General features: G+C 39.1%; 1 protein-coding gene across 3 annotated transcripts; it reads right to left on the reverse strand.

Moving 5' to 3' along the window:
* Positions 1-294: 294 nt before the first annotated feature.
* ZC3H14 (zinc finger CCCH-type containing 14) lies at positions 295-25,807 on the reverse strand. 3 transcript variants are annotated; one of them, XM_069783687.1, is made up of 17 exons: positions 25,655-25,807; positions 24,717-24,759; positions 21,340-21,454; positions 18,268-18,308; positions 17,725-17,920; positions 17,203-17,371; positions 14,896-15,056; positions 13,699-13,799; positions 10,887-11,042; positions 9,395-9,469; positions 8,779-8,935; positions 6,787-7,010; positions 5,054-5,174; positions 3,344-3,480; positions 2,240-2,334; positions 1,222-1,328; positions 295-553 (listed from the first exon to the last, which is right to left on the reverse strand). In XM_069783687.1, the coding sequence occupies exons 1-17, from the start codon at positions 25,688-25,690 to the stop codon at positions 547-549; spliced, it is 1,941 nt and encodes a 646-aa protein (XP_069639788.1). In that variant the 5' UTR covers positions 25,691-25,807; the 3' UTR covers positions 295-546. The 3 variants fall into 3 exon arrangements, with proteins under 3 accessions (XP_069639788.1, XP_069639786.1, XP_069639787.1); XM_069783685.1 differs by having other exon boundaries at positions 16,951-17,371; XM_069783686.1 differs by lacking the exon at positions 24,717-24,759 and having other exon boundaries at positions 16,951-17,371; positions 25,655-25,795.
* Between the last annotated feature and the right edge of the window lie 1,643 nt (positions 25,808-27,450).

Consider the following 27,450-nt stretch of genomic DNA (forward strand, 5'->3'; position numbering starts at 1 on the left):
TTGTCTTTGTTTTTTCAGCATTTGAGAAAGTATCATCAGGGGTATGATGACTATTACATGGAAAAAACGCTCAAAAGACAAACCATTTACTTGCTTTTTCCCTGTGAGTGTGTGAAGAGTTCAGTCGCTGTTTGCCAGGACATCAGTTCAGTTGTATGCATTGTACCAAACATTTCCCATATGATCTGACTACAAGAATAAGCTTTCTAAGTCCTTCTGATGACACACTTACTTACTTATTTCTTCAACACACCTAATCTTAAGCAAGAAACATTACCCAAACAGAACACAAAATGTGCTTTGAAAGTTTTTAATGGAATTTAAAGTAAAACTTCTCTTACACAGACATTTTCTTCTTACAGCGTAAAAAAAATGTAAAATTGCTCAAACTTACAAACTTGGAAAACTGGAGACACTTCAAGTATGCAATGTATATTAAAAGTTCAAAATGCATGATTTTTTCTAACATCCTGTGCCCCTGGCGGTTAATCTTCCTTTCCACTACTGTCCAAAGGAGGCAAAGTTCAGTCTGAGGTTGTATCAGGATCATTCACTGAGGGGAAAGAGACAAACAATTCACTTTTACTTAGGTAACACTCCTGCCACTCTGTAAAGAGGATTTGAGAACTGATTTGCATCCTACCCCTGCAATGATTAAGACCGTTGCAGATGAGATTAGTTGGAGAGAAAGGCTCACATGATTTGACTATCTTTAAGACAGGCCAATGACTGCAGCTTTGGGAAGTTTGCTACTGGTTTATGAAGTCATGGACAGATGACCCGAGGGAGCTGTTCTGCCAGAAACACTCTGAGAAACATCTGAACATTTTGTGGAGAAGACAGCTTGGACGCAAGATAAAGCAATGGTAAAGAAAAGCTGATGTTGGATTTTCAGCTTTTTTCAAATAAAACTCAGTAAACACAACGCGTCCAGATCAGGATTCCAGCGACTCTGCCATACCCTAGCTGCAGGGCACTTGTTTTTTCAGGGTTTCATCACATTAGTTAATGTTTATACTACTAAAACCAAACAGTACAGAGTTCTCTTTAAAGATGCCTGTAACAGGTATCTTCATACAATCTTCATTGTTCATCACACACACACTACTCCTGTGAGTAAAATTACATTAGTGACATAAGTCACAACATACGTACACTCTAAACCTGAGAAAAATAAAATCTTTTAAAAAAAAAGGGGGGGGGGGGGGAAATGTATCTCACCTGGTTTGAGTTCGAGTCCATTTCAAGGCATGGCGTGGAGGTACAGCAATAGTTGGATGGTAAAAAGTGCAGTCTGGTCTTGTACACTGGGTATTAAATCTACAATGCTAAAAATGAAAGCATTTCAGAAGAGGCTGCTCCAAGCTGGCTACCTGAACTCCTGAACAAGCTAACCTAGAATGTGTTACATGCAGATTTGTATTCCTATATGACATATCCAATAGCTAATTGAATCAACAGCTTCATAGACTACTGCAGTCAGTTCAACCCAATGACAGAAGGAAATCCTTTTTCAAAAGCATTAATTATGAATTAGATGCTCCAAAACTGCCACTGCACTGACAGGTGGAAGTTCCTTTGCTTTTAAGGGTTTGCAGAGTTCAGTTTCAACTCATCTGTGGGCACAAGTTAGGAGCATGACAGCATTATCTGAAAGACAGAGGAAAAGCCAGATACTGGCTAACAGTATCTGGGAACAGAGTCTGGGGGACCCAGTGCATTTCAGCATTGTTAGGGCTTGAAAAAGCACTCAATTTACTGGCATAAGAATATACAGGGATGCGATTCTGTAGTATAGAAGTACCGGAGGTATAAACTCTTGTACTGTATAAATTACATTAATATACTCCAGGGTAACTGGGCAGTCTTTAATGTTCTTGTATATTGCAGCATATCTGAATGAAAAGTCAAGAGTCTGAAACATATTCCTTCCATATAGGCTACAAGATGTCCTCCCCCTCTGCTCCCAACATCCTGGTGGGGCAGGTTTTTGACAAGCGCTATGGCTGGCTGCATGTTTGAAACTCCCCAGAAGCATCTGGTAGAAAGATTATTTAAAAATACCATTTTCCAAATTCTTTAAGTCACTGCTATTGCACATTCTGTTTCTGAGCTAAAGTTATGATGTGAAAAAGTAAAAGCAAAAAGTGTGAAATGCTAGTGACATTTCCTGACCCAAAGTAACATATTTCAAGTGTCTTTCTAGAAACGAAGGGAAGAGATAGGAGATAATTCTTACTTTTGGGTGGTAAAATGGACATTCCATTTTCTTACAAGCAGGAAAAAACTTGCACAGCGGACTACTGGAGGATATAGATGGTGTGGGTAGTGGTGCTAAGAGTAGAAAAGAAAAGAACAGGAAGTGAGCCTGGATGAGAATAAATTGCTTTTTTAATATAGCTCCACGCAAACTTAAATATATCAATCCTTCTGCAAGAAATTATGTTTTACAATACACCAAAGTTCTGCAAGAAATGCAGGAAGCCTATCACAATGCACTATGTGGATCTCATCCTGGGATAAGAACAACACTATCAGGTAATCGTTAGTCTTGATTCTTCACCATTTCAGGACAGAAGGTACCCTGGCCATGGCAATGCTTCCAACAAATTAAGTAGAGGTTACAGTAGGCAGAGAAATTAAAAAGTTAAGTTTAGACAGCAGCAAGCCTGTTTAAGCTAACTGGGCTGAAAAGTGCTGGCTGTGCACTTTCCAGGAATACAGAGGAGCTGCTGGAAATGGTACAGGAGATAAGCTCATTGTACTCTGCCTTCTGGCAAAGTAACAACACTGCACGGTAATATGACTAAGGGCTAAACCACTTCCTGAGGAGCATGACTTCAGTGGAGTAAAGGCCCTCCACCTTGGCACTGTTCAAAGCCTCAGGAATACCAACCCGTAATCCAAAAACAGCTATTGCCTTCACTGGGTAACCTCATCATTACATAAAGTTAACTCCTACAGTGCCACTGAAAAAAAATGTTCATACAAAGACAGAAACAAGCTCTTGATACAACATGTATCCAATTTAAGAAACAAATTTGAGTAAAACTGCAATGCTAGCTAATCCCTCCAGAAGAAGGGACTACTTGTGCAAGTCACCACTTTGGCCTTACAGAGATTTCTTATGGACTCTTGCATGAGAGCATTAAGGGATTTTTCCGATAACAGTTTTTGCAGTAACACTGGATTATTGTTCTGCATCTAGCATTAAGAGTTGAAAGAAAATTAAGTCAAATCAAGCAAAAAATTATTTTTTCACCACTGTCAGTTTCTGCTTCTAAATACACTGTTCTCCCTTCAGCGCTTTTGTTTAAAGCTCAGAAAAACAAGAGATGCTCACCTGGTTTAGGAGATGGATGGGGGGTTCGTCGACTGGCATGAGTGTAAGGACAGTCTGGCTTAGTGCACTTTGCATCGTATTTACAGTTTGGATGGATGAACAAGCATTTATCAGCAAACTTGCAGTTAGGAAAAACTCTGAGGGAAAAGAAATTGAGTCATAAGCCCATACTCAGAGCAAAATCCCCAAGCAACTGTTGCACCTGAAAGCCAGAATATCACAGAAAGCCAGAACTACAAGAGGGCTTGCGCACCTGTGTTGGTTACTTCCAAAGCAGGACATGCGGGTGTAGTGTACTAGCTGTACACGAGCAGATCTATATTCAGTTTCCCTGTGGACACTCTTTACATGCATTAAATAACTGAACTGCCTCACACTCAGTGGAGTTTGGTAGCAAGCTACTTGTTGCAAGCTAAGACACATTATTCTTAGCATGCAGTGCAGAGCAGCAAAGGCACTGTGAATTCAGACCTTCACCCAGAGGGGCACAGAATTCCCTAAGTACGTGGTTCATTCACCGAAGAGAAAGTGTTATTTTGAATTTAGTTACCAGATTTTAAAAGCAAATTCAAATGTCTGAGTAAATGAAACTACCCAATCTGGTAACATTTATCTCAAAACAGAAATTGTTTTTCTAGACTGTTGCTGCTTGTGGAAGAGAAGTCAAAGGCACAGTGCACATTCAAGAGTTAACCTTTTTTTTCTGTCCTGGTTTCAGCTGGGATAGAGTTAATTTTCTTTCTAGTAGCTGCTATAGTGTTATGTTTTGGATTTAGTATGAGAAGAATGCTGGTAACACACTGATGTTTTTAGTATAAACACTACTTAGCAACAACTAAGTCAAGGATTTTTCAGCTTCTTATGCCCAGCCAGCGAGAAGGCTGGAGGGGCACAAGAAGTTGAGAGGGGACACAGCCAGGGGAGCTGACCCCAAGTGACCAAAGGAATATTTCCTACCGATGGACATCATGACTAGTATATAAACTGGGGGGAGTTGGCTGGGGGGAGGGAGAAATCGCTGCTCGGGAATTGACTGGGCATCGGTGGGTGAGTGGGGAGCAATTGCATTGTGCATCACTTGTTTTGTATATTCCAATTCTTTTGTTATTATTGTGGTCATATTATTGTTATTATCATAATCATCATTATTATTATTATTATTACGTTCTTCCTTTCTGTCCTATTAAACCCTTCTTATCTCAACCCACGAGTTTTACTTTTTTTTTCTGATTCTCTCCCCCATCCCACTGGGTGCGGGGAAGTGAGCAAGCAGCTGTGTGGTGCTTGGTTGCTGGCTGGGATTAAACCACAACGCTTTCAAATAAAAAAAATTTAAAAAAAAAATCACTGCATTACTATGTAACAGTACCCTAACATGTTCAAAAGCATTTTGACACCGAGCAGAAGAGTGCCTGTTGTTTTAAGACGACACCAATTCCCACATCTCTAAGCAACACAAAACCACCAGCCTGAATGCCGAACTAAGCTTTGTTCTGCATGAGCACATCTTTGACTCTACTTATTGAAAACATCACTGTATTCTGACACACAGTAGATGGGAGGAAAACAGAAGAAATTACAGTGTGATAATCTAGCTCCAATCCTACCCTAACAGACTTACGCTGCCCTGGAATATTTACTAACAGAAGGGAAATTTGTAGCACCAAAATAAAAATAAGATGTCAAGTGGATGAGCTTTGCACTACTCACTTGCAAGGTAGAGTGGGGTGATGGTACACACATTCATCTCCATTTTTACAGGCAGGCCAGTACTTGCAGCGCTCAAGCACCTTCTCCTGTTTTTGCAGCACATTTAACTGTTCCATGTCCACTAGGAAGGAAAGAAAAAAGAAAAAAAAACAAGCTGGGACCTTTATGATTCCATATGCAATTTGGCATACACAATACAGCACAACTGAAATTCACAATATTTCCTATTCTCTCTCTCCTTTTAACCCAGTTCTTGATAAGCCATTTATTAATCAAAGAAAGCCATGACAGCAAAAATTTATGTAAAATCATATTACCTGAAGAAAATTTCCAAAACTACAAAGTGAAAGAAGTCATAATATTGGACTGAGAGCTGCCTTTTGGTGACAAAAGATCAAACTTGTTACTGTTTAGAAGCAAAAGAAATTAATTTTCTTCACAAATCCAAATTGAGGTGTGAAAGTCAAACAGACCAGATCTTGATCAGACAAGACAAAGATTCTTCAACTGAACCTTAGTTACGACTGTTCTGCTGAGCCATGTGTTAATAATAGCTCTGCTTCCTTTCTCCAAGATATTTTTGGCTCCAGAAAATTTTTCAAGAGATAAAGTAAGAAATCAATTTTTACACTAATCAGATATGATTTATTAGTATGGGGGCACACAACAAAAAAAGAACCACTTCTGTGTCATCAGCTCAAAAAGATACCAGATTCACTTCAGTTACCTGAACCCAGACTCCAATCCAGAAAGTATTTTAAGAAACTCCAAGCTGAAACATTCAATAACTTCACCACTCTTACATGAACCTGGGACTTTGACTTTCTCTTATTTAACATTATTTGTAAAACCTCATTCTGCAAATTCAGGCAATTAAGCATATACCTTCACTGTTGTCTTATTTTCCAAAATCTGCCTAAACCTTTGGCTTTTCAAAGCTTTCCAGGACTGCTGATAAACTATTCTTTATTTAGTTCAGAAAATTTAGGTGCTCTGCTACTATGGAAAATAAAGGTCTTTATTTTCATAAGAAAACTAAAAAGAAAAAGAAAAAAAAGAATCCAAGCATGACCTTAAGGCACATATTCAACAGGTCTATGACAAAACAATATCCTCTCTATTTTTGAACATCATGTCAGCATTCTAAACAATTCAAACATAGGCTTCAGCAAGCAATTTCCCATGTTATTCAAAAGGTATCCTGAATATACAAATCTTCAAGTCAAAATCATATACTGTTTAAGTTCTACTTTCAGAGATTCTAGCAACTTGACTCTACCAACACCTTATACTTAACAGGCTCCTTTTGATATCACAAATCTAGACAGAAGCATTAATACCACCTGACTTTTTTTTTTAAAGTTCAAGGCACAGCAAAATGTTCATCATAAAATCTCCTGCCCATCAGCATGGGGACAAATGATAATGGGTCAACCAGAAGTGCAGATTTCTGGCAATGAAGACAAACTACATATTCAAAAGAAAAACCCCAAATTTTACCAATGCTGAGATGTGTGGAGAATTACCTGTGTGCCGTATTGCTCTAGTTTACCAAGATAAAGGCTTCTAAAGATATGGCCCCACTGAACTACCACATTTCATTTGCCTAAAGAGTGTTCTAATTTGAAGAATAAATGCCATCACTTTGATTTCTTAAGAATGATATATCCAAGAGTTCTATCCACAATCAAACCACCACATTAATGTTAGATCCTGTTGGTAAGCATAATTACCATCACAGCCCTCTAGCTGCCTGGTTACAATTTGCATCTGCTGTGCCCGAAGGCCTTTTAATCCTTTGCCGGCACACATATTTTGGATAACTGGCTTTAATCCTTCAGTTATACACATATCTTCCTCTTCTTGATCAGAAAGGTATCCCGGTGGACTGGGCACACCATCCAGAGTCACGATGAACTTGGGACTAGCAGGTTTCTCTGGCTGTGCAAGCTGGTCTCTATCAAACAAAGAAATGTAGTAAAAATAGATTTTCTGACTCAAGAGGTTTGAGTAAAAATGAGCTGCACTAGTAACTAAAAGTAGTGCAAGCTAATCTATGGAGAGTCACGCAGTAACAAACCTTAATACTACTAATAATGTACTCCAGTTAAGTTTGCCTTCTAGTCTCCCTGAAGCACTAACAAGAAATACAGCTTTCAATGGCATACAGCAGAGAATTTGGCAGGTACATTTCAGTTTGTTGCATTCTGGTCAACAGACAGATCCGAAAGCTCATTTACAGACACAGTTAAATAAAGGAAAGTGATTAATCTTTTGAGGAATTTACAGTTTTGAGACAAAAAAAGTCAACATAAATAAAATTCTTGGAATCACGAACCTTTTAACACACAGAACAGGTGTCTCCTCAAAAATACTGAGCAGCACATTATGAAACAGTGGGTGTAAAAGCCTTTAGGGCTAGGAAGAGAGAATTGAAATACTGACACCAAGAACTTTGATGCTCAGCCTGATCAAAAGATCAGTCTAGCGTAGTATCCTGCATCTGACAGTAGTCAACGTGGATAAAAGAGGGAGTATAAAAACAGGGGGTGCATACATTTTCTCCAATCTGCCACCGTCTCACCCATTTCACCCAAGGGATTTCCTGAACAGCTTGTGATTCTAAATATTTGGAAAGACACTATGGCTTTGTCATCTTTGACAAGCAGTGATGGTATAAACTCTGCTTCTCTGTGAAATTAGGCTAAAAGCAACTACAGTGTGAAATGCCTTTAAGAAGAGAGAAAAACAACACATTAAAAACATCACTAGCCAGAACTTTCAGGTTCAAGGAGTCAGAAATTGACCTATTCACATGCAGAAATTTACCACTCTCCTGTAGCACAGTCACAGTTTTCAACTGTGGCATTGTGAGGTTATCCTTTTGGGTTTGTTTGTTCATTGTTGGTTTTATTTTTAATTAACACCGGTTGTTTAAAGCCACTCAAAGAAAGGAAATATTAGCAGTTTCTCAAACACAGCGGCCCGCAGTGATGAAGTACATCACATTGTTGGGTGGTTTTTAACTCTAACGGGTAAGATACATAAAACTATTTGGTAGCAGGAACTATCAAGGCCTTTAACAAGTTAAAAAATGACTGTACACTGGCCATTGTTCGTTTGGGGAAATGAAAAAACATCCACAACACATCATTTGAAGCTGACATGAACTTTAAACTTCTCTTGGCCAAATTCACCAGTAAGGAGCTTTAAATGACTTGTCCCACATGCCACTTAACTGTTTGTTGGCTTACAGGCACTGAGCTACCTGCATGCAGAATGTGCTGTTTTCCTTCTAGCACTGAGAGCTCAGGATCCACCATACTCAATATTGCGTTAAAAGACATTTCTTAAGATATTGTAATCTCAGGGTGAAACAGATGTAAAACTAAAGGCAATTTAAGCAAAATTATTACTTAACTAAGATTTCAGAAATCAGAACAGCTATGACAAAAAGAACAGTACTTTTCAGTTCCTTCTTCATCTTTCTTGCAAATCAAAGACATGCTCAAGCTACAGTTTGGAAATTATCTTCCATTTAGAAGGATTTCTGGCAGGTTTTTTTGTCCCTGCTTTTTTTCCTCTGCTATTCAATGTCAGTCCATTTTCCATGATGTCACAGATCCTGACTGGACTGACAAAGCACAAGTACAACTGAATGATTCCATCTACATCACAAACAAGCATTCTGACTAGTAACAGTCCTAAAAGTAATAACTTTTTACCGTGTCTGTATTAGACGTCCTGAGAGTACTCGTATTGCCTCTGTAGCCCTCTTTCCCAATTGCTGATTCTGCAGCACTATTTCCTCAGATAATTTGGGCTTCTTCAGGATAAATGACCTAGTATCTGTATGGACCATAGATTCTGCATCATAGTAATCTGAATTGGGAGAAAAATACATAGAAAAGAGAAAAATAAGGTTGTACTCTTAACTTATAGCACACTTTTTAATATCAATTTACATTGCTGATAAGCTGATTTTATTTTGTTTTCATTTCTACTAGTAGCTTCCAAAAACATTTTTACTTCCTTGCTTATTCCACAGAAGTGTATCAGCAGGAGCCACAGGCCATATTAGGCCAGACCAGGAAGCTTCTGTTACTGTAACGGCTGTGCTGAAACAGCATTGAAGGGGGTCCACATACCCCCAAAATCTCTTACACTTTGAACACCTAGTGACATTACACTTTTATTCCTTAGAGATGTAGAAACTAGAAAACATTAGAAATCAGTATAATTAATTGAAAAGCAAGTTTTATTTTAACATTCACTGACCAGTAGTGTTCAATTTGAAAACCAGCAATTTTTATTTAGGAATAGAAGAACACAAGACTTAACCTTGAGTCACTTGCAAGGTATCTTCAATCACAGGATCAATCTGGAGCCGGGAAGAGAGCTCCTTTTGTTCAGCTCCTAAAAAAACCCAGTAATTAGAAGCATGTCAAAATGAAACTATAGATTAAAGACCCGAAGCATACTCTTCTAATGCCTCTGATTAAAAAACAAAACAAAACAAAACAACCCAAAAAGAAGCCATTCTCATTGTTATGAACCCCTTTCTCATTGTTTCAGAAACAGTAACAAGTTTTCTCCAGCCAGATGGCATGGCAAAATCTAAATACTGAAAGACTCTAGTCCTTCCCATAATCATTGCTCAGTGCAAATTAGGTCTGTGGGTACAGCAACTTATAAAGACCAAGTTCTTCCTCCTCATTTGTAGAGGTGTTGACTATTCAGAGAACACACACACAGGAAAGCAGCTAACTACAAGGGACTACTTTATAGTCTTCTTAAAAGAGGCGAAACAAATCAGAGTAGCACTGTTCTACATTTAACTTATGTTTTGAAAAAATTGTATTTGCTTTCTGTAGGTTTCCTAAGCAAGCTGTCATTTCCATTTCAATGGCAAAAGCAAAAATACTTAGCATACATATTTTCTGTACATTAACTCAAAGACTGATAAAGCTTCTTACGTACTTTACAGATACAATTCCAACTATTTTATGTTGGCAGAAATATTCCAAATACATCTGTATGAGAAATAAGAGACTGAAAAAAATATGTTTTTTTTTTTAATAACGAATGTGTACCATTCCTTAACAATGACTGTGAGCTGATGTAACAAAGATCCTACTCAAACCAAATTTTACTCACCAAACTAAATATCTGAACACTTAGCAAGAGTAAACTAACTTCTTCTTACAGAAGTGTTTTTCCACTTATTTCTATGATTCCTTGTAGCTGCCATGCACACACACACACACACATACACTTTTTTGTAACAAAATCACATTGAAAAGATACTTTGATTGCCTTTATATGTTATGCCATTTTCCTCTGGGAGTTTCATAACAGAAGTAAAAACAAAGCTTACTGTTCACACAGTTATACTGGTATCAACTGTCCTGTAACAGCAAATACAGTACTCCAATATTTACACAAAAAAATAAAACATTTAAACTATCTGTGTGGTAACAACATGTCAGAAAGAATCGTTTAATGCTTCATATGCTGCAAATGTAAAGTATCTTAACTCTCTCACATAAGCTTTATGACAGAATTACTCCTACAAGATATTAAGGAAAAAAATGCAAAGGATGGGGAAAAGAGACGTTATCCCAATATAAATGATATATTTGCTTACTGCATTTGCTTATGCAAAATTATTCTTCAGTGATATGCCTGAATGCTTTACCACCTTTCCTTACTGATTAATTTCTCTGAGGTTGTGTGTGTGTGTATTAAAAATTAAAAGCATTTCTTTTCTTTGCTCAGCCTGTTGTAAAATGACATTCCCTGGTATAAATTTTTAAAAACATTATCAGATGACCTTGAATTCCTTCAACTGTCTGCTCCTTTGGCTCTTCTACTTGAAGCTGAGAACTCAGAGCAGGCAGTCTGTTTTGCACATGGATTACTTCTAACTGGGATTCTTCTGGGCTAATTCGAGTTCTTGGTGCAACTGGAACAGTCTGTTTCTGTGGAACTTTAAAGAGACAATGGTAAAACATTTGCATATAACCCAATCACACAACAATATTATTTTTACATATAGTACTAAAATAACTCTCATAAATTCCTACACACACACACACATAAAATCCCAAGGATCTGCCTCCACAAAAATCATCTTCAGCTACCTGCAAAATTCTTAGTGTGAAAGCACATTCGTGCATGTGCATAGAGCACTCTGTGAGTGGCACCTCTACTTGTAAGACAAAACAGCATGAGAAGAATTAGAGAGACATCAGCAAAGTATTCATTCATCTACTTCTACACATAATTAATTTGGTACTTTCTTATGGTATTGAAATCACTTTTCATTCCACCTTTCATATAAATAATCACAGATTATCAATGTGTACTTTTCATACCGTGCCAGCTACCCTATGCTAAGGTGCTTGCAAATAGAATATAAAACTCAATGACAGCAGAATCACAGAATCATAGAATCCCTTAGGCTGGAAAAGGCCTTTAAGATCATTGAGTCCAAAACCTAACACTGCCAAGCCCACCACTAAACCACATCCCTAAGCACCACACCTACACATCTTTTAAATACCTCCACGGATGGTGACTCCACGACTTCCCTGGGCAGCCTGTTCCAATGCTTGACAACCTTTTCAGTGAAGAAATTTTTCCTAATATCCAATCTAAACCTGCCCTGGTGCAACTTGAGGCCTTTTCGTCTCATCCTATTGCTTGTTACTTGGGAAAAGAGACCAACACCCACCTCACTACAACCTCCTTTCAGGTACTTGTAGGCCTCTTTTCAGGTAGTTGTAGCATGAAATTTGGGGATAGCAGGACAACAGGTTGACTTCTTTACTTGCCTTCTGCTAAGACTGTCAGAATTGGTTGTGAAAAGCTAAGCATATTCTTCCGTTGGCTGCGTATCACATCAGCACTCAACTTCTGACACATACAACTAAAAAGGTACCATACAGTACTGGATTTGTCATTTGCGATCTTACCATTTTGTTTTACCTATGTATTTCGAACTAGCTTATTACCACATTTCATTCAAAGTACTTAAAAAATACATGAAATACTACCTCTGAAGTGGAAGAGCCTGCATGATACTTCAGATAAAATTCACAAATCACGCCTGTATTACGCCACAAAGTGGTGCTTTTTGGTCTCTCCACTGAAATATTCTCATGTTGGTAAGCCAAACTACAAGATCACCACTATTAAAAATCAATAGTTTTAACTGATTTTAAAGTTTTCTGGCTATGTTCTATTTCCCTCCATATTACAGGAAAGAGCTTCCTGCATCACCCTGAAGCACTGTTCCCTGCGTTGCTGCTCTTTCCACCATAAACACTCCTTGCGGGATAACTGGCATCAGAACTTAGGAGCATCAGTGCTCCTATCTCTTAAACTGCTCATTCTGCCTACCATCTAGAATGAAGACAAGCTCTTAATGCTTGGGAAGCACTTACATTATTTGCTATTAATGAAGAAGCATAATTTTCCTTTAGAAGTTCATTTACTGTATGAAATATATTTTGTAAGTAGTCAAGCAATTCAATAGTTTACTAGAACTATTCTAACTTAATTTTTCTTCAATTCCAAGTTTGGCAATGACCTTTATTAGTCATCCATACAATTCATTCTGTTTTAAAACAAGCTCACTCTCTATCCCACTTCTAATATGCATAGACATCTCCAATTCAAGAGCCTTTGAACACAGAAAACTCCATACTCATCTCATGACTTTAGATCTACTTATCAGCACCTGCGCAACCTTGAAAATACAACAATAAGAAAACAGGGAAGAAGTTCACAATGACCATTTTGTAAATGTTAATGTAGAAGGAAGATACGTGTTTCTTAGTTAGGTTGCAGGTTTTGAGAGCAGGCAAGAGATTTTGGATAGCTTTCAGTCTTGCTCCAGATGGGATAAAAGTCATTACTTAGGTTGTATAGTGAATGCTTCTTCCCATGCAATGTGCAATGCTTCCTGCTGACAACACTAGATTTATTACCACACAATTAAATGAAAGAACATGAGATAACAGCTGGATTTGCCCTTCTTCAGCAGAAGTCTCTCCTAGCTAGGAGAACTCAATTCTTCCATACAGGCAACTGCTCAGTATCTGTATCAACTCAACTCAATACCTAAAACCACTAAACTAAAAATGCAGCCTCACTGTTTAAAGACAATATATGCTGATATATCAAGCAGTATGTTGCTTGTTATTTTGCACTTCTATTACCTATATCCAGTGCATTTTGATTTTTTGCTGTTGGCCTTTTTTCTCCTCCTCTCTCAGAAGGAAGGAAGAGAGTGCAGAAAGGGAAAAAAGAGCAACCAATTAGATCAAACAACCTGCCTAATACTGAACACTTTCTCCTTGGCAACTATTAACTTCAGAAAACTTCTGGCACTTCCATTTTGTCTCTATAAACTTTACAGACTTACTAGCTTGAACTCTCTCCTCTCTTGTTTATGCTTTCACAATTCATCATTGAAGATTAATGTAATGTTCCCAGGACTTAGAAAATCCCTTATGTGTATCACTGACATGAGCTATTTAACATTCTCTTTTATCTCTAAGCACTATCTTTAGCTTGGATTTATAAAACAGGGCTTAGAAGTATTACTGCTTAGCACAAACAAAAATAATGCTAATTACCAGTGGAATAATTGGTTGTTTTTGTAACTGACTCCTGTGCTTCAGAGATTGCTTTTAGTATTAGATTCTTATTGGCCTGTTTTGAAGGTGGCAATGAAGGTCTAAGGAAGATAGAAAAAATAATTAATTGTACATGAATTGCAACAGCAACTGCATCCTTATTAAACAGATATTTCAACAGGTTAACACAGTTATGCATAATACTGATAGAAAAAATAATCATCTAAAATCACTTCATCTATATTTGTTTTCAGCTTGTTCATCTGTTCTGAGTGGGTGGGGATCCACAAAATGCTTTCAAAAATGGAAGTCCAGAGGCATGATTTCACCTCTCAGTTTAAGTTGCTGTAAAACCATGCTGCATCTGAAAGGCACAAACTGTGCCATTCCTTTCCTCCCACCTCTGCCCCTCATTTGTTGCTACATTTGTGTTGACACTAGTAATTATCCAGCTGCCCCAGGGAGTAAGATCCAGCTGAAAACTGACTCTATCAAAAACACCTCAGTTGTAAAAAAAGTTTCTGTTTGTCTTTGAACATCAACAATAAGGAAGTTTAAATCAGATAAATGTGCTGTGGCACTGAAGATAATTTCAATAAAGTGTGTTAGCTTAAAACAAATCTTATAGAAACTAGCACTGCAGATCAGCAGAACCATCTCTTCCATAGTTTGCATGTTCTTCCTTTCATTGTTGAAAATCAGATACAAACCACCGATGTACTCTGACCGACACCTGACATTCAGACAGAATTAGGGAGCAGAAAAAAAGGAAAAACCTCTCAAGTCTTTTGAAATGTTAAAACCACCTTAAAGAACAAGTGATAATTGGTTTGAAAACTATTCCCAAAGTAAAAACAAAGCAATTAAAACTCCTGGAAAATTATTTCACCACATCAAATACCTGGTCTGAAACATGCCAACATTTATGTTCTTTTGCCAGATAGTGTAAAATTTCACATTCCATTGCAGCTTATGCACAATAATAAAAACAGGTTACAAAATCAGAGGAAAAAAAGTCATATAAATAGACATCTCACCCACAGAGTTGTGAGACAGACAAAATTCAGTGAGCCTTTTTTTTTTTTTTACTGTCAATTTTCAAAACTGCAAACAGTTTTCCCTAACTTCCACTTTCAAAGTTTTTGTTCATTAAATTCATTCTGGAAACTACACAGAATCACTGAGATTTTAAAGTACCTTCTTTCTGGCTTTGCAGGTACAGATACACTGCTGGAGATACTTCCTGTTCGCAATCCATAGTCTTCCTCCTCCTCCTCATCTTCCCCATCATTACAGAACTTTTTCACTTTGACTACTGAGCTTACAACAGGCAACCGTCTCTTCCTGGAGCTTTCTTCCTACAATACAGCAGCCAAAACAACTCATTTAGCATAAAACATGTATTAATAAGCCAGCAAAGAAAATACTGCAATTCTACCTAGAGCCAGAAGATGGAGAACTTCCATTCCAGTCGCTTGAGTCTAGGGACTACTGTACTGTCTGCAGAAACAAGTGACAGAACTGGAGAACATGAAAATCAGACATATTTACATTGAAACATTTCATTAAAAATGTAACTGTAAATAACATTTAGAAAAGGAGAAGAAAAAAAATCTAAGGTACAGACAATTTATCCAACACCTACAGAAAAAGTGTTTTCCGAAGAAATTCATACTACCTTTCAAGATGCACGTGTTGAAAGTCTGATACAGAAAAGTGAAATTAGAATGAATTACTTTCCCCTCTGCATCAACTCTAATTTCAGATTAGTGTAAGGATTAATTTCTAGCAAGCTGACGTATTCCAAAGAACACTAATAGCTATGCAGAGCCAGGATGTTCCAGTTCAGGCAGTGGAAGGTGTCTGTTCTGACACAGCCACTCACCACCACAGTACATGTGGCAGCGACAAATTTAAATGCTAGGCTGCATGAAAGCATAGGAGAAAGCACACATCAATAATTTCTGTAGGAACCACCACTCAGCACTGAACTACACAGGAGCACAATGAGGCACCTGGATGCCAGGTTTGTACACAGGACCCTTTAAACGATCCTATATCCTCCAAGGAGAAAGAAATATCCTAGAAGATGGACCTGGACTACACTGTTACAGAAGATTCATACAGTAAGAAACCCAATACCTAAAGAAATGATCTTTTTAAACTTAAAACTTCCCAAAGCACAAGAACTTTTCTAAGAAAAGGCAGAATACAGCAGAAGTCCACAGTTCCAAGAAATGCTCCTGAAATAGCCCTCTTCTGGACATTATTCATGAAAGAGTAATAGAAGAAAATTATCACAAGACTTCAACATTTCCAAGGAGAGATGTGACTGTCATCCATCAATGGCTTATGTACAGCCTTAAACAAATCACTATATTCTCATTCTCACTTCCCCATCTTAAAAAACAAAGACATCAGCACATGTCTTTGTAAAGCATTCTAGATTTCTGATTAAAATTCACTGTCCTTTATACAGCATTAGGTAAGTAGTAGCAAAGACAGAGAACTATATAAGCAGTAACAAACACAGATGCACTTGGAATACAAGGTATGTAAAATTCCTGCTTCGTTACGTTAACAGGCATAACAATCTTCATTCCTCTCACAAGGGGCTCTTAACTGCTTCATATGGATAGTCTTAAAACTATCAGCTAGGACGATCACGCTGCCTGGCTTAGTCCGGCCTCCAAAGTATGTAGGGCAGCAATCACCTTTTAGCTTGTCCTTGTACAACACCCATCCCAAAGACTTCTTAAAGGCCGTGGTTCCAAAGAGTATAATAATAATAATAATCCAAATAAGCAACATATCTGCGCTTTAGAGACCAATGTATATCTAGCGTAGGTATGAATAAACAGCATCCCAAAAATACTGATTTACGGAACTGTGTAAAGCTGGAGATTTACATAGCACTTACAGAAGATTATGCTGTTCCAATGATCTAGAGATCAAAATTATTATTTCTGATTCATCACGTGCATCATGATGTGCTAACTCATTAGTCCAACCCAATATGGCATGAAGATGTACAAGCTAATTAACTCTGAGATGCAGCAACCTGTCAGGTGATGATGTTAAGCTATGCAATCTCTTTTTATCAGTGGACCCAAAGAATGAAATCCCAAACCTACTGGTATCAGTGACAGAAGTCTTTCAATTTCTCTGAGGTCAAGATTTTACTGGAAGTGTACAAAGTCATTTAGGTTCCTAGCAAGTGTAAAATATTGCAATAGTTTAGATCGTACTAACCTCACTGCCTACTTTATCGGCACTAAGTTTGGAAGTGGGTCTGTAACTTTCTGCTAAGCTGCCAAATGCTTCTGGATTGCACAACTGGCCTGTTTCCAAAGACCTGCAGCTTTGTGTGTCTAACTGCCAGCTCCCCTGTAAGTTGCTCTGTTGCGACAATCTGTGCACATGTATATTGCCATCTGCACTCCTGCTAGCTGGTGGTCGGTATATTTCAGCAGAAGGACGAGAAGAACCGTAAGTTACAGTTACAATAGGTTTCTTCCGCGACAAAGGATTCTCCTGCACGAAGTTTAGGTCTTCATCAATTAGATCATCTGGTTCAGGTTTAATGTCAATTACAGCTTCAGAAGGTGACAATTCCCTCAAAGGCTTGACTGTAGATGTTAAGCGGGACGCAGGACCATCTTCACAAGACTGCCTGATAAAATAAGAAATTACCAACTATTAACTCATCTGGAAATAAAGTTCTGGAAAATGAGAACTGTCTTTTAAACAAAGCCAGCAGGGAAGAATCATTAAGGTATTGCTGTCTATACAAATCTAACACACTGATCACTATTTTTAGTTTGGTTAATTAATCTAAGCCCATCTGTTACTTAAAGAAATGGAACTAAATTCCTGATTTAATTTTTTATGCAACAAATTGTAGCAATGCTTTACTGTTCAAAACTACTTTGATCTTTCCAAGTATCCCTGCTCTTCAGAATGGCTACTACAGTCACACAACTACTAATGTCTGAACATGTGTTAGTAAGTAACCAGAAGCATTACCGTGAAGCGGTGTTCTTTTGTTCCTGTGAGCTAGTTGAAACTCTTGAGTCATTCCTTTCAGTCCGAGTGCTGGAAACTGCAAGAGGTGGCAAGACATCCTCACGCCTCCTCTCATCACTCACACATGAACTGCTTTTGCTGGAAGGAAGGTTGCTCTCAAAGATATTAGATTCTGAAGATTTTACACTAGTTGGTTCTGTGGAGACAGGTACCTTTAATTTTTACATCAAAGCACAGCAATACAGATTTTGCAGTAAATGCAACTAAGAAAATGCAAACAAGACATTGCACAGATCTGAAAACACAACAAGCTGAAAGCTGTTTCAGCTGAAAAGATCAGCAACAAAACACCCAGAAATAAATTCTGGACTTAGAAATAAATTCTTTATCTCAAAATATTAAGCAATTTCCTAAAGAGTCAGGACCCATAAATTGAAAATTAACAAAACAGTCAGCTCAGATCTTTTTTGAAGCTCATTAGACATGCAACACTACACAGAAAAGATAAACGTACTTTCACTCAAAATTAATCTTCTTACTTACCAGTAGTCACAGATCGCAGCTTATCCAAAACACCATGGAGCCTGAAATAGATGGGGGACAGGGAAGGAAGCAAAAGAGAAAAAGGAGAAATAAAAGAACTTTAACTTACATTCAGAATAATCATCTTTCAGAAACCAGCTGCCTTTCCCCCGCTACAAGCATCTCATTTATCTAAGACTTCACTTCCCATCAACTGCTGTATGTTTAACCTCAGAAGGGAGGCTTTAAGTATCTTGCCTCCAGTGACTCTTCATACATGCAGGTAGGGTATTCATCACATCATTTATTCTTGGCATTTAGTTGGTTTACATAATTAAAGCCAGTACTTTCCACTCTTTCACTACAATCTATGGTGTGAGTTAAATGTCTTCAAAAGGAGTGATTCAAAAAACCTGAGTTAGAAGTCTAAAGTATAGCTGAAAATTTTACTTCCTGTATGAAACTTTAATTACACAGCAGAGTTAAACATAATTCTAAATACAAATGTAAACAATATACAATTTGCAGCACTGAATGTACTCAGAATTCTTTCAGCATGCTTTGTATATACCAACAATATTCTTTTGGATGCATTGGTGAGCAAAAACATCTCAGCAAAGTAACGAATTTGCCGTTTGCCTGTGAAAAAGGCACCAAGCTGAAGCAATACAGAGTATCAAAAAACTACAAAATAATAAGGCTATTTAAAAATAAATACACATTACAGTGAGAAGAAAGAGGAGGAAAAAAAAAAGAAAAAAATCCCAACACTTAAATGCACATCCTACTTGGAATTCAAACCTGATCATGGGCATCTCCATAATTTAGACTGAGTATTAAAAAGGAGTTAAGGAACAAAAACATATTGAAAACTAGGAAAAGTAAGACTGCATGTGAGTATAAGGAAGGCTTATACTCATCTCCTTGTGAGTTTTTACTAGAACACTCTTAAAATTCGTCAGCTGAACTCTGCTGATGCATGTAAGTTTTCACACTGACCTCTGGATAACTGTGACCTGACACTCGGTTCAGAGTAAGAAGTGTTGGCCAACCAGCAGGATTGCCAGGTCTGCCACAGAATTGCTGTGAAACTTTTGCCAGATGACCCCTAATTACCAGCTACAGAGACAAACCAAGGAAGGCAGACCTTGTTGAGTATTGTATTTAGCCAGAGACCCAATGTTTAAGAATGTAAACATTCTGGGTCGCCTTTAGAAGAAATAAAAGCATATAAAACTCCCAACTACAATGCTATTTAACTTTTTTCCACGAGTCCTCTTACAGCTTATTGCATAGGTTTCATCATGTCTTCTTTTCCACGATTCTTTTAACCAATACCTACTTTGTTACCTGACAAGGCACTCTGACACTGATTTTGTATTTATAAGCAAATGTGGATACTGAATTGAGATTAAAAGACTCATTACATTTAGAATTTAAACAGGTGTCAAAACCAGCAGGAGGTATAATATCTACATATAGTTGATATCCAGTTCTAAATATATATTAAAAAAAAAATCTTGATCTCTCTTCCCTGCTGAAATTTGCTTTCTCTAAATATTTATTATTTCTTTCAGTAAAGTTTTAGTTTCATTTACAAAGCCATAAAAGTGTTTTCTGCTACATATTATTGCATTATTTCTGTGTATCAGGATTCAGTCAAAACCGTAGTACTGGAGTTAACCTCACCAACTTGTAAACCTCACTAATTTGTCTAACTGATTCCCAAAACTACTATGAGAAATACAACTGCATGACTTACTGATACAGTGAAACCCAAACGTTTTGCCTAGGCAGGCCACAAGAGGGAACAAAGAACATAAATACCTTTTTTAAAAAAGGGGTGCATGCTTAATTGCACTCCTTTCTTGTATTTTTGACAAATGCAGGTAAAAAATTGAAAATTTTGAAAGCAAACTCAAATTATATCCATACAAGTAACAGTCACATGGAAATACATCAGTTTAAATAGTTAATACAGTGAATTGCAATAGGTGGAACTAATTTTCACTTTTTGTCAATGTTTATGGTTTCATAAATACCCAACTTCTAAAATGTTTCTCTCTGCTATTTAACAGCATAAAAGCTCCTAACCAAACGAAGGGGAACTTGACTAATCACACAGAAGAAATACTGGAAGTGACTGTAATCAGTCAGTATGAAAATTTCAAAGGAAGCAAACTGAAAAAGCAGAAAAAATGTAGTATTTCTCCAATCTATACAAAACAAAATAACGTTCCTTAAAACTATATTACGTTAGAGACTCAGAAATAAGATTAACTTGAAAAAATACATAACTCTGAAAGCAAGAAAAATCTCTGGACTCAAACATTTGTTTGGACACTCTGAAACATGGAGTTAATTAAAAGGTTTATAAGCCAAATTCAGTATTAGAAAATGCATGAGAAATATAATGGCTAAGGCTGTCATGCAGCATAGCATAAATTAATCCACACTGTCGGAAGTTTAGAAAGAGTTAATCTGTTGCTAATTTGTCCTGCTCACAATAATTCTGGGGTTCTACTTTTGTTTTGTACAGCTGCGTGGGGGTAATAAATAAACAGGCTGAGGTGGGAATACCTAAGCATTTGGTGCTAAGCCTTGTCAGAGACTGTACACAGAATTAGATCCACTGCTCATCTGTCCTGATATAGTAATTCCCATGCACAACAGCAATCTGAAGCACTATTAGCATAAAGGCAAAGAAGTTTGTCTTTGAAGAACTATTTTACATCTAACTACAGTGAATAACACTCTCATGCTCACAGTAGGCTTTGCAGAAATAATTTTTTTTAAGTCAACATATGGCCCTCACTTACCTGAGCATTTCACACTTCACTCAGAAATTTGACTAGACTTACGAGCAAACAAAAAACGTAAGCCCTCCAGTCCTTTGCCACTTACTTATCACTGCAATAGCCTAACTGTTGACAGACTAAAAATAATTTACTTGTTAGACCTGCAAAGTAAAAGTTTTGATTAATGTAAATTACACAATGGGAAAATAAGTAACTTCTTAAATTCTCCGGTTTCACTTATAGAAAGCAGTCCTGATTACTGATAAGAAGTGTGACAAGCAGCTTACAAACATACCAGACAGTAAACCTGACAGTATTGTTTCCAAGGAAAAGGGAAAGGTCTTCTGTCATCTGCTCCTGACTCTTCTTATTGGCCACCATAACCATAATATAATCAGGGAGCTCTTCATCTAACAGAAAGAGAAATATGTTGTTTTAAAGTATAATAAATCATAAAAGACATGGCAAACATCCTTAAACATGTAACTAGAATTTGTTTTCCTGTTCTACTATAAAGGCTCTGCAGGCAGAGGATTAGGTAAGCAAATTAACAAGATTTTCATTTCCTCTGATGTACAATACAAGTTTCAGCAATGAGTGAGGAATAAAAGATTGCAACTTCACAAGAGCATAAGCTGAAGATAAGATCAAAGTATTTAAAAAGTGAGTAAATAAAACACAAAAAGGACACGATAAAAGAAAGCCACTCTGCTGCCTATATCCTTTTACTTGAATACTAACAACCATCTACAATTTTCATCACTTCAAATATTGCCAAATATAGCACCTTATCCTTGTCAAATTTCCTTTAGTTACAAAGACCAAACAGATAAATATCCCTTTCTGATTTGTGCATTAAACAAGTCAAAACTGTATTAACTTCCAGATTTTCCGTCTAAAAACCAAACCAAAACAAAACAAAAGAACAGCAACCCTGAGAGTCTGATTCTTTTAACTCCCTAACTTATGCAATTTCATACACAGTGAGAAATGCATTCCCTTGCTGGACCGCTCAACACAGGTTACGCCTACTCATCAGAATGGACAGGAAGGTGCTCAGATTCTGACATTAATACATTAAGGGTTTGGGGAGTTTGGTATTCGGCTTTTTACTTTGGCTTAGCTCTGATCTACGCTGAAGGACTGAATGGTGCATTTGTTGCTCGAGGGCATTAGGTATGCTTCTTAGGCACATATTTCAACATAGTCAGTTTAATCTAATGCCTCATGCTCTCCATTACCACTCCATGACATACACATAACAACAGTAAGTGAAGATAGTTGGGAAAACCGCTTCAAATTGTGAATTTGAACCAGGGCACTAACATAGCTGTACTCATTTCATCAAGTTAAGTCTGTACAGAACATTAAAAAGACCTAAAAAATGACAAATCTTAAACAGAAATCAAAATACAAATCAAAGGTATCTCCTTTCTTCTATGTCTTGCAAATAATTCATCTGTACCATTCATATATTGCACCTGCACTCCACTATCACTATTCAAGTGTTCCAACATAACACATTCCTAGCCTAAATAAACCCTAGGGGTTTTTTGGTGGTTGTTTGGTTTTTTTTTAATATAAACTGCAAGTTGCACAGGATGGATGGATACCCACATCTAGGAACTTAGAATGAATTATTTTTTTTTGGCCAAGCTACTTTTAAACCTGATCAGCTCCTCAGGTGGTTCAACATATGATAAAGTAAAGAAGATGATACTTTAAGTATAGATCAAAACATAAGTTAGCACAATTACGTGTAGCAGTACAATAAGAGCAACAAAGAAAGAAACAAACCCTTCTCTCAGTGACTATGTTGGTTTATGCCAACTTAAATTGTATGCAAAACTACAGCCTTTTGAAAATTTTGATAGTCAATGACTATTCGACTACCTTTATTTTCCTTCACAGATATGAATTTTTCCTTTGTTAAGTTCTACACAACAAATAAGCTTCAATATGTCTTGTAGAAGACATTTCAAAAGATAAGAACTAGCAGTTACAGAATGAAACAAAAGCATGGTTGTTGCTCACAGAGGCTAGAATGAGGGAGAACCGATTTTTACCAGTTACCTGAAAGAAATAGAGAGTCTTTGAAAAACATTACTTGAAAAGTTGTCCAAAATACTCTAGTCAAGGAGAGAAACCTGACAAGTGACAGAAATATGGAAACAGTGGCCTAAAAAACAAAAAAAAGAGGCCAAGGGAAGTCAGACTTGGTGATAAAGAATACAAAGTTATTTAAATAAGTTCAGCAGCTGACTAAGAAGTGCAGACATTATATGCTGGTCTTGGGAACTGCCTTCTGAATACAGGAAACAGAAAGACAAGAAAAACAGAGAAAGAATAATCAGCCATAGTTGGAATCAAAGAATTCTAGTATTCTATTACCATCTTGGTATTAGAGAAAAGAACGATTTTTTTCAGAAATGCAGGAAAAAGCAAACAAAAAATCAAGGACTGAGAAACTTGAAACCTGGAATGACAGTAAAAAAAAACCAAAAATGAGTTGCTGAAGAAGACAACTTTTGAGATGGTGAAAAAAGACACCCTTATAATGAAAAAATTCTAATCACAGTTCCTTGGCACCTGCTGAGTTCAGAACATCAGCTCGTAGGTAACTCCCTTCTACGGAGTCAATACATTTTGATTCCATAAATACAGTGGCCCCTTTAAATAGGAAATAAGATGAATTCAAGATCAAACTACAAACTTTGAACTTGGTCCTGCAACTCATGGGATCTCTGAACTATGCTCTCAATTCCTTCACCTGAAATCCAAGTATCACAGACAACAAGGCAGTTGCAGGACTGAGGTATTCTGCTTCCAACAGAACACTGTGTTAAGTTACTAACTTTTACTGTTGTAAAAATCAGCTGCTCTTAAGTGCAATATCCATTTAACCCTGGATTCAGGAAAAAAAAAAAACAAAAACCACAAAAAACCAGACATTCACACTGCTCATCACTCTCCCTCCTTGCAATCCAAAATAAAATCCCACCCTGCCTCTAAGATTCAGTTACATATGTTTCATCAACATTTGCTTAATGTGGCTCTTAGTTTTCCCCTTAACAGTCAAGCTCTTACATTTTGCATATTTGTCCTACGTGTTTCTGACATTGCCTTTCCACCTCCTAAAACAGCTTATCTCTGTCTTACAGTAATATCCTTTCACCTGATTTTGACAAATGTCTCACCCTGAATTCAAAAGGCTCTTGAAAAGATGCCTAAGACCGACTCCATCTCAGAGGGGTCACAGGTAACTGCTGCTGTATTTGCAAGGATCTTGCTTTATATAATGCTTCTCTTTGTGCTTCAGAGAAACTTCCTTAAATATTCACAGACCCATTGTTTGTTTTTCTTTCAAATCCCTTGCCACCATTTCTCCTTGAAAGGGGAGATGGTTAGCCTTCTTAGTTATTTCCTTTTAGTTCTTCATACACTGATGTCCACATACTGCCTCCTCTTACACTTTGACTATACATATTTTATGAAGTAAGTCTTTTTCTTTCATACTAGTCCAGCACTTCAGATAACTCATCTCATGCTTAAGGCTTCTGTATGGAGTAACACAAGTAATAACAAGTAAATAGGCTGTTTCATTAACTAGCTGGTTGTCTGCTACCTAACAACGAGCCTAGAGAAGATTGCTAAACACACAATAACACTTACCAACATAAGCCCCCAGCTCCTGCAACTTTCCTTTTATAGCACCCTAAAAAATAATGAAATAGCATTTAAGGGATGGAGCAACACAGTACTTCTAACTGCAAAAAAGGTGGGAGGCTTAGCAAAGTTTGTCCAATTAACTGTTTGACCACGTTGGTTTAACATGCTATTTTTCCTATCCTCCACTGCTTGTGAGATGAACGTTGTAACAGCGAGGGACTGACAGCAGAATAGCAAGAACTACCAGGAATCTCACGCTCTCTACTGTATTTCCTATATACCAGTTCCTGGTGCTACCAGACAACCTCCAGGTCCCAGCTGTCCTTTTTTTAAGCAGAGACCACCCGGGCTCATAAGGTGCGAAGAAAACGAATCCCGGATGGTTTGATAAAAGGTCATTCCCTGCTCAGCAAGAAAAAACCAAACCTGCCAGGATTTTCAAGCTGTGGTTGCTGAGTGGGAGCAGCTGACAAGACCTGACGGTAACGGCGGCTTACACCAGAACGCCCGGCTGCGGCTGCTCCCTCTCCCGCGCGGCCGCCGGTACCGGGCCTGCGTCCCAGGTGGGCCGCTGCAGGGCGAGAACTCCAGCTCCGGGGCAGAGATGGCAGCTGCCCTCCGGGGTACAGCAGGACCCCGGCTCCGCTTCCCAAGACAACGGCTCTCCCGCTCGTGCCCCTCCCCGGGGAGCCCCGAGGCCGAAGGCCGCCCGCCGGCGGGAGCTCCCAGTAACCCCGGCTGGGGCTTCACCCCGCCGCTTCCTGCCGCCGGGGGAAGGGGGCTCGGCGGTGCAGGGCCCGCAGCGGCCCCGCCACCTCGGCGTCTGAGGGGAGGCCGGAGGGAGCCCGGCGCCCCAGCCACCGGCCGGGCCTGCCCCCCACGAGCGGCGTCGAGCCCCTGCCGCGGGCGGAGAGCGAGCGACCCGGCTGCTTCTCTCTCACCCGGATCTTGCGGCTGATCTCGGTGCCGATCTCCATGGTCGCGTCGCGTCGCGCCGCCCCGGCCCGGCCCGGCCCGGTCCCGTCGCGCCGCGCCGTGCTCCCGCCGCAGGCCGCGCCGGCTCTGGAGCGCCGCGCCGGGAAGTGCGCGGCCTCCGCCTGCGGCGCCCCCTGCCGGGCCGCCGCGGTGCCTCCGCGCCGCCCCCACCCCCGCGGCCGGGCCCCCCGCGGCGGGGCGGCGAGATGCGCCCCGGCGGGCGGCCGGGCGGTAGCGCGGCGGCAGAAGGAGGCCCGAGCTCCCTGGGGCGGCCCTCGGCCACGCCGCTGCGCTCCCCGCCTCCCTCCTCGCCCCTCTCCCGGCCGCTGCCCCCGCCAGCTCCCTGGCGCGCGCCAGGCGCTGCCTGCGTAACGTAACGCTCCGTAGGCCCCGCGAGCCCTCGGGCTCGGCGGCTCGCCCAGGCCCGGGGGCGGCCGGGTGGGTCGGCGTGTCCCGGGCGCGGTGGCCGCGGGGCAGCAGGGGGACGCGCGGCCCCGGCGGGGAGGCTCGTGGGCCGGCAGGCCGGGCCGCCCTCGGCCGGCCGTCGCCGCAAACCGCTCGAGAGGCGGCGGCTGCGGCCTGCCTCGGTCTGCAAGCGGCAGGCAGCCAGACGCGCTCGGGAGCCTGGCCCTGGAGGGAAGAGCGTCAACGTGTCTCCTAGCGTATTTCTGAACAGTTGCGTGTCAGAGGGTCTGCTCGTAATTAGTCGAGTGTTGCGCTCAGCCAGTTGCCAGTTTTTGTAAAACTGGTTTACAAAGTCCCGCCACGTGGCTTAGGATGAGTACCCTAAGATTAACTGCAAGGTTGTTTTAATATTAAAGCTCCTTCTCAAGAAGTACAAAAATTGAGGATTTAAATATCTAGTTGTTAAAAACCAAGTATGGTATAGCATACCATACAAAGCATGAAAGTAACTTTTAATGCCGTACGTAACTACCGCTATATTATAAAAGTGTTTTACTACTGAATTTTAGTTTTGTGACCCCATGTTAGATTGATAAGAAGAATGAAAACAACATGGTTTGGGGTTGTTTTTTCTTAGAGGCTGCAGCATCTGCTAGCCTTAGTGCTACAAGGGACCAGTGGCAGAGGGAGGTTGAACTATGTCGAAGTCGCGTTTGAGCCATACTGTTTTTATCTTTTGCAGCTATGTCCCAGCTTCACTTCAGCTGATCTAGTGAGTAGCAACATTATAGAAAGCCCAGCCTACAGATAAAGGGTCTTTTACAAGTAATGCCACTGGGTAAAATAAACTGCAGGCGTTGTCGTTAACAGCTGTATTAATCTCTTTCTGCATCACTGCTCCTAATATAAACCAAACATCATACAGAGATAGCCTAGAGTAATTATTGTTAATGATCTGAGCCGTTTGCCTGACTATACTTACACTGGTGTTACAGTGAGATACAACTAGTAACAGATTAATTACAACATTCCGTTTTAACCTTCAAGAGACACATTTTGCTCTCTTAAGATTTCAGATAAGTTGTATTACTTTATTATTGGACCAAGAAAAATAATTATTGAAGAACAGAAATAGGAATTGAGTTTATTCCCTAACTAATGGATTTACTTTCAAAAGAAATTTTGTGTTTTAAAAAAAAATATCATTTGTGAATACCGACAGGAGCTCATTGCTTCAAGTTCAGCACTGCATTATGCGTAGGATAACTGCCAGTTTTCTTCTAATAGGAAAATTCCATAACCTTAATTAGTTACTTAGTAGAATATGGTTCATCATTTTACAGTGCCTTATAAGTAA

Source organism: Haliaeetus albicilla, chromosome 5 (assembly GCF_947461875.1).
Source record: "Haliaeetus albicilla chromosome 5, bHalAlb1.1, whole genome shotgun sequence".
Lineage (NCBI taxonomy): Eukaryota > Metazoa > Chordata > Aves > Accipitriformes > Accipitridae > Haliaeetus > Haliaeetus albicilla.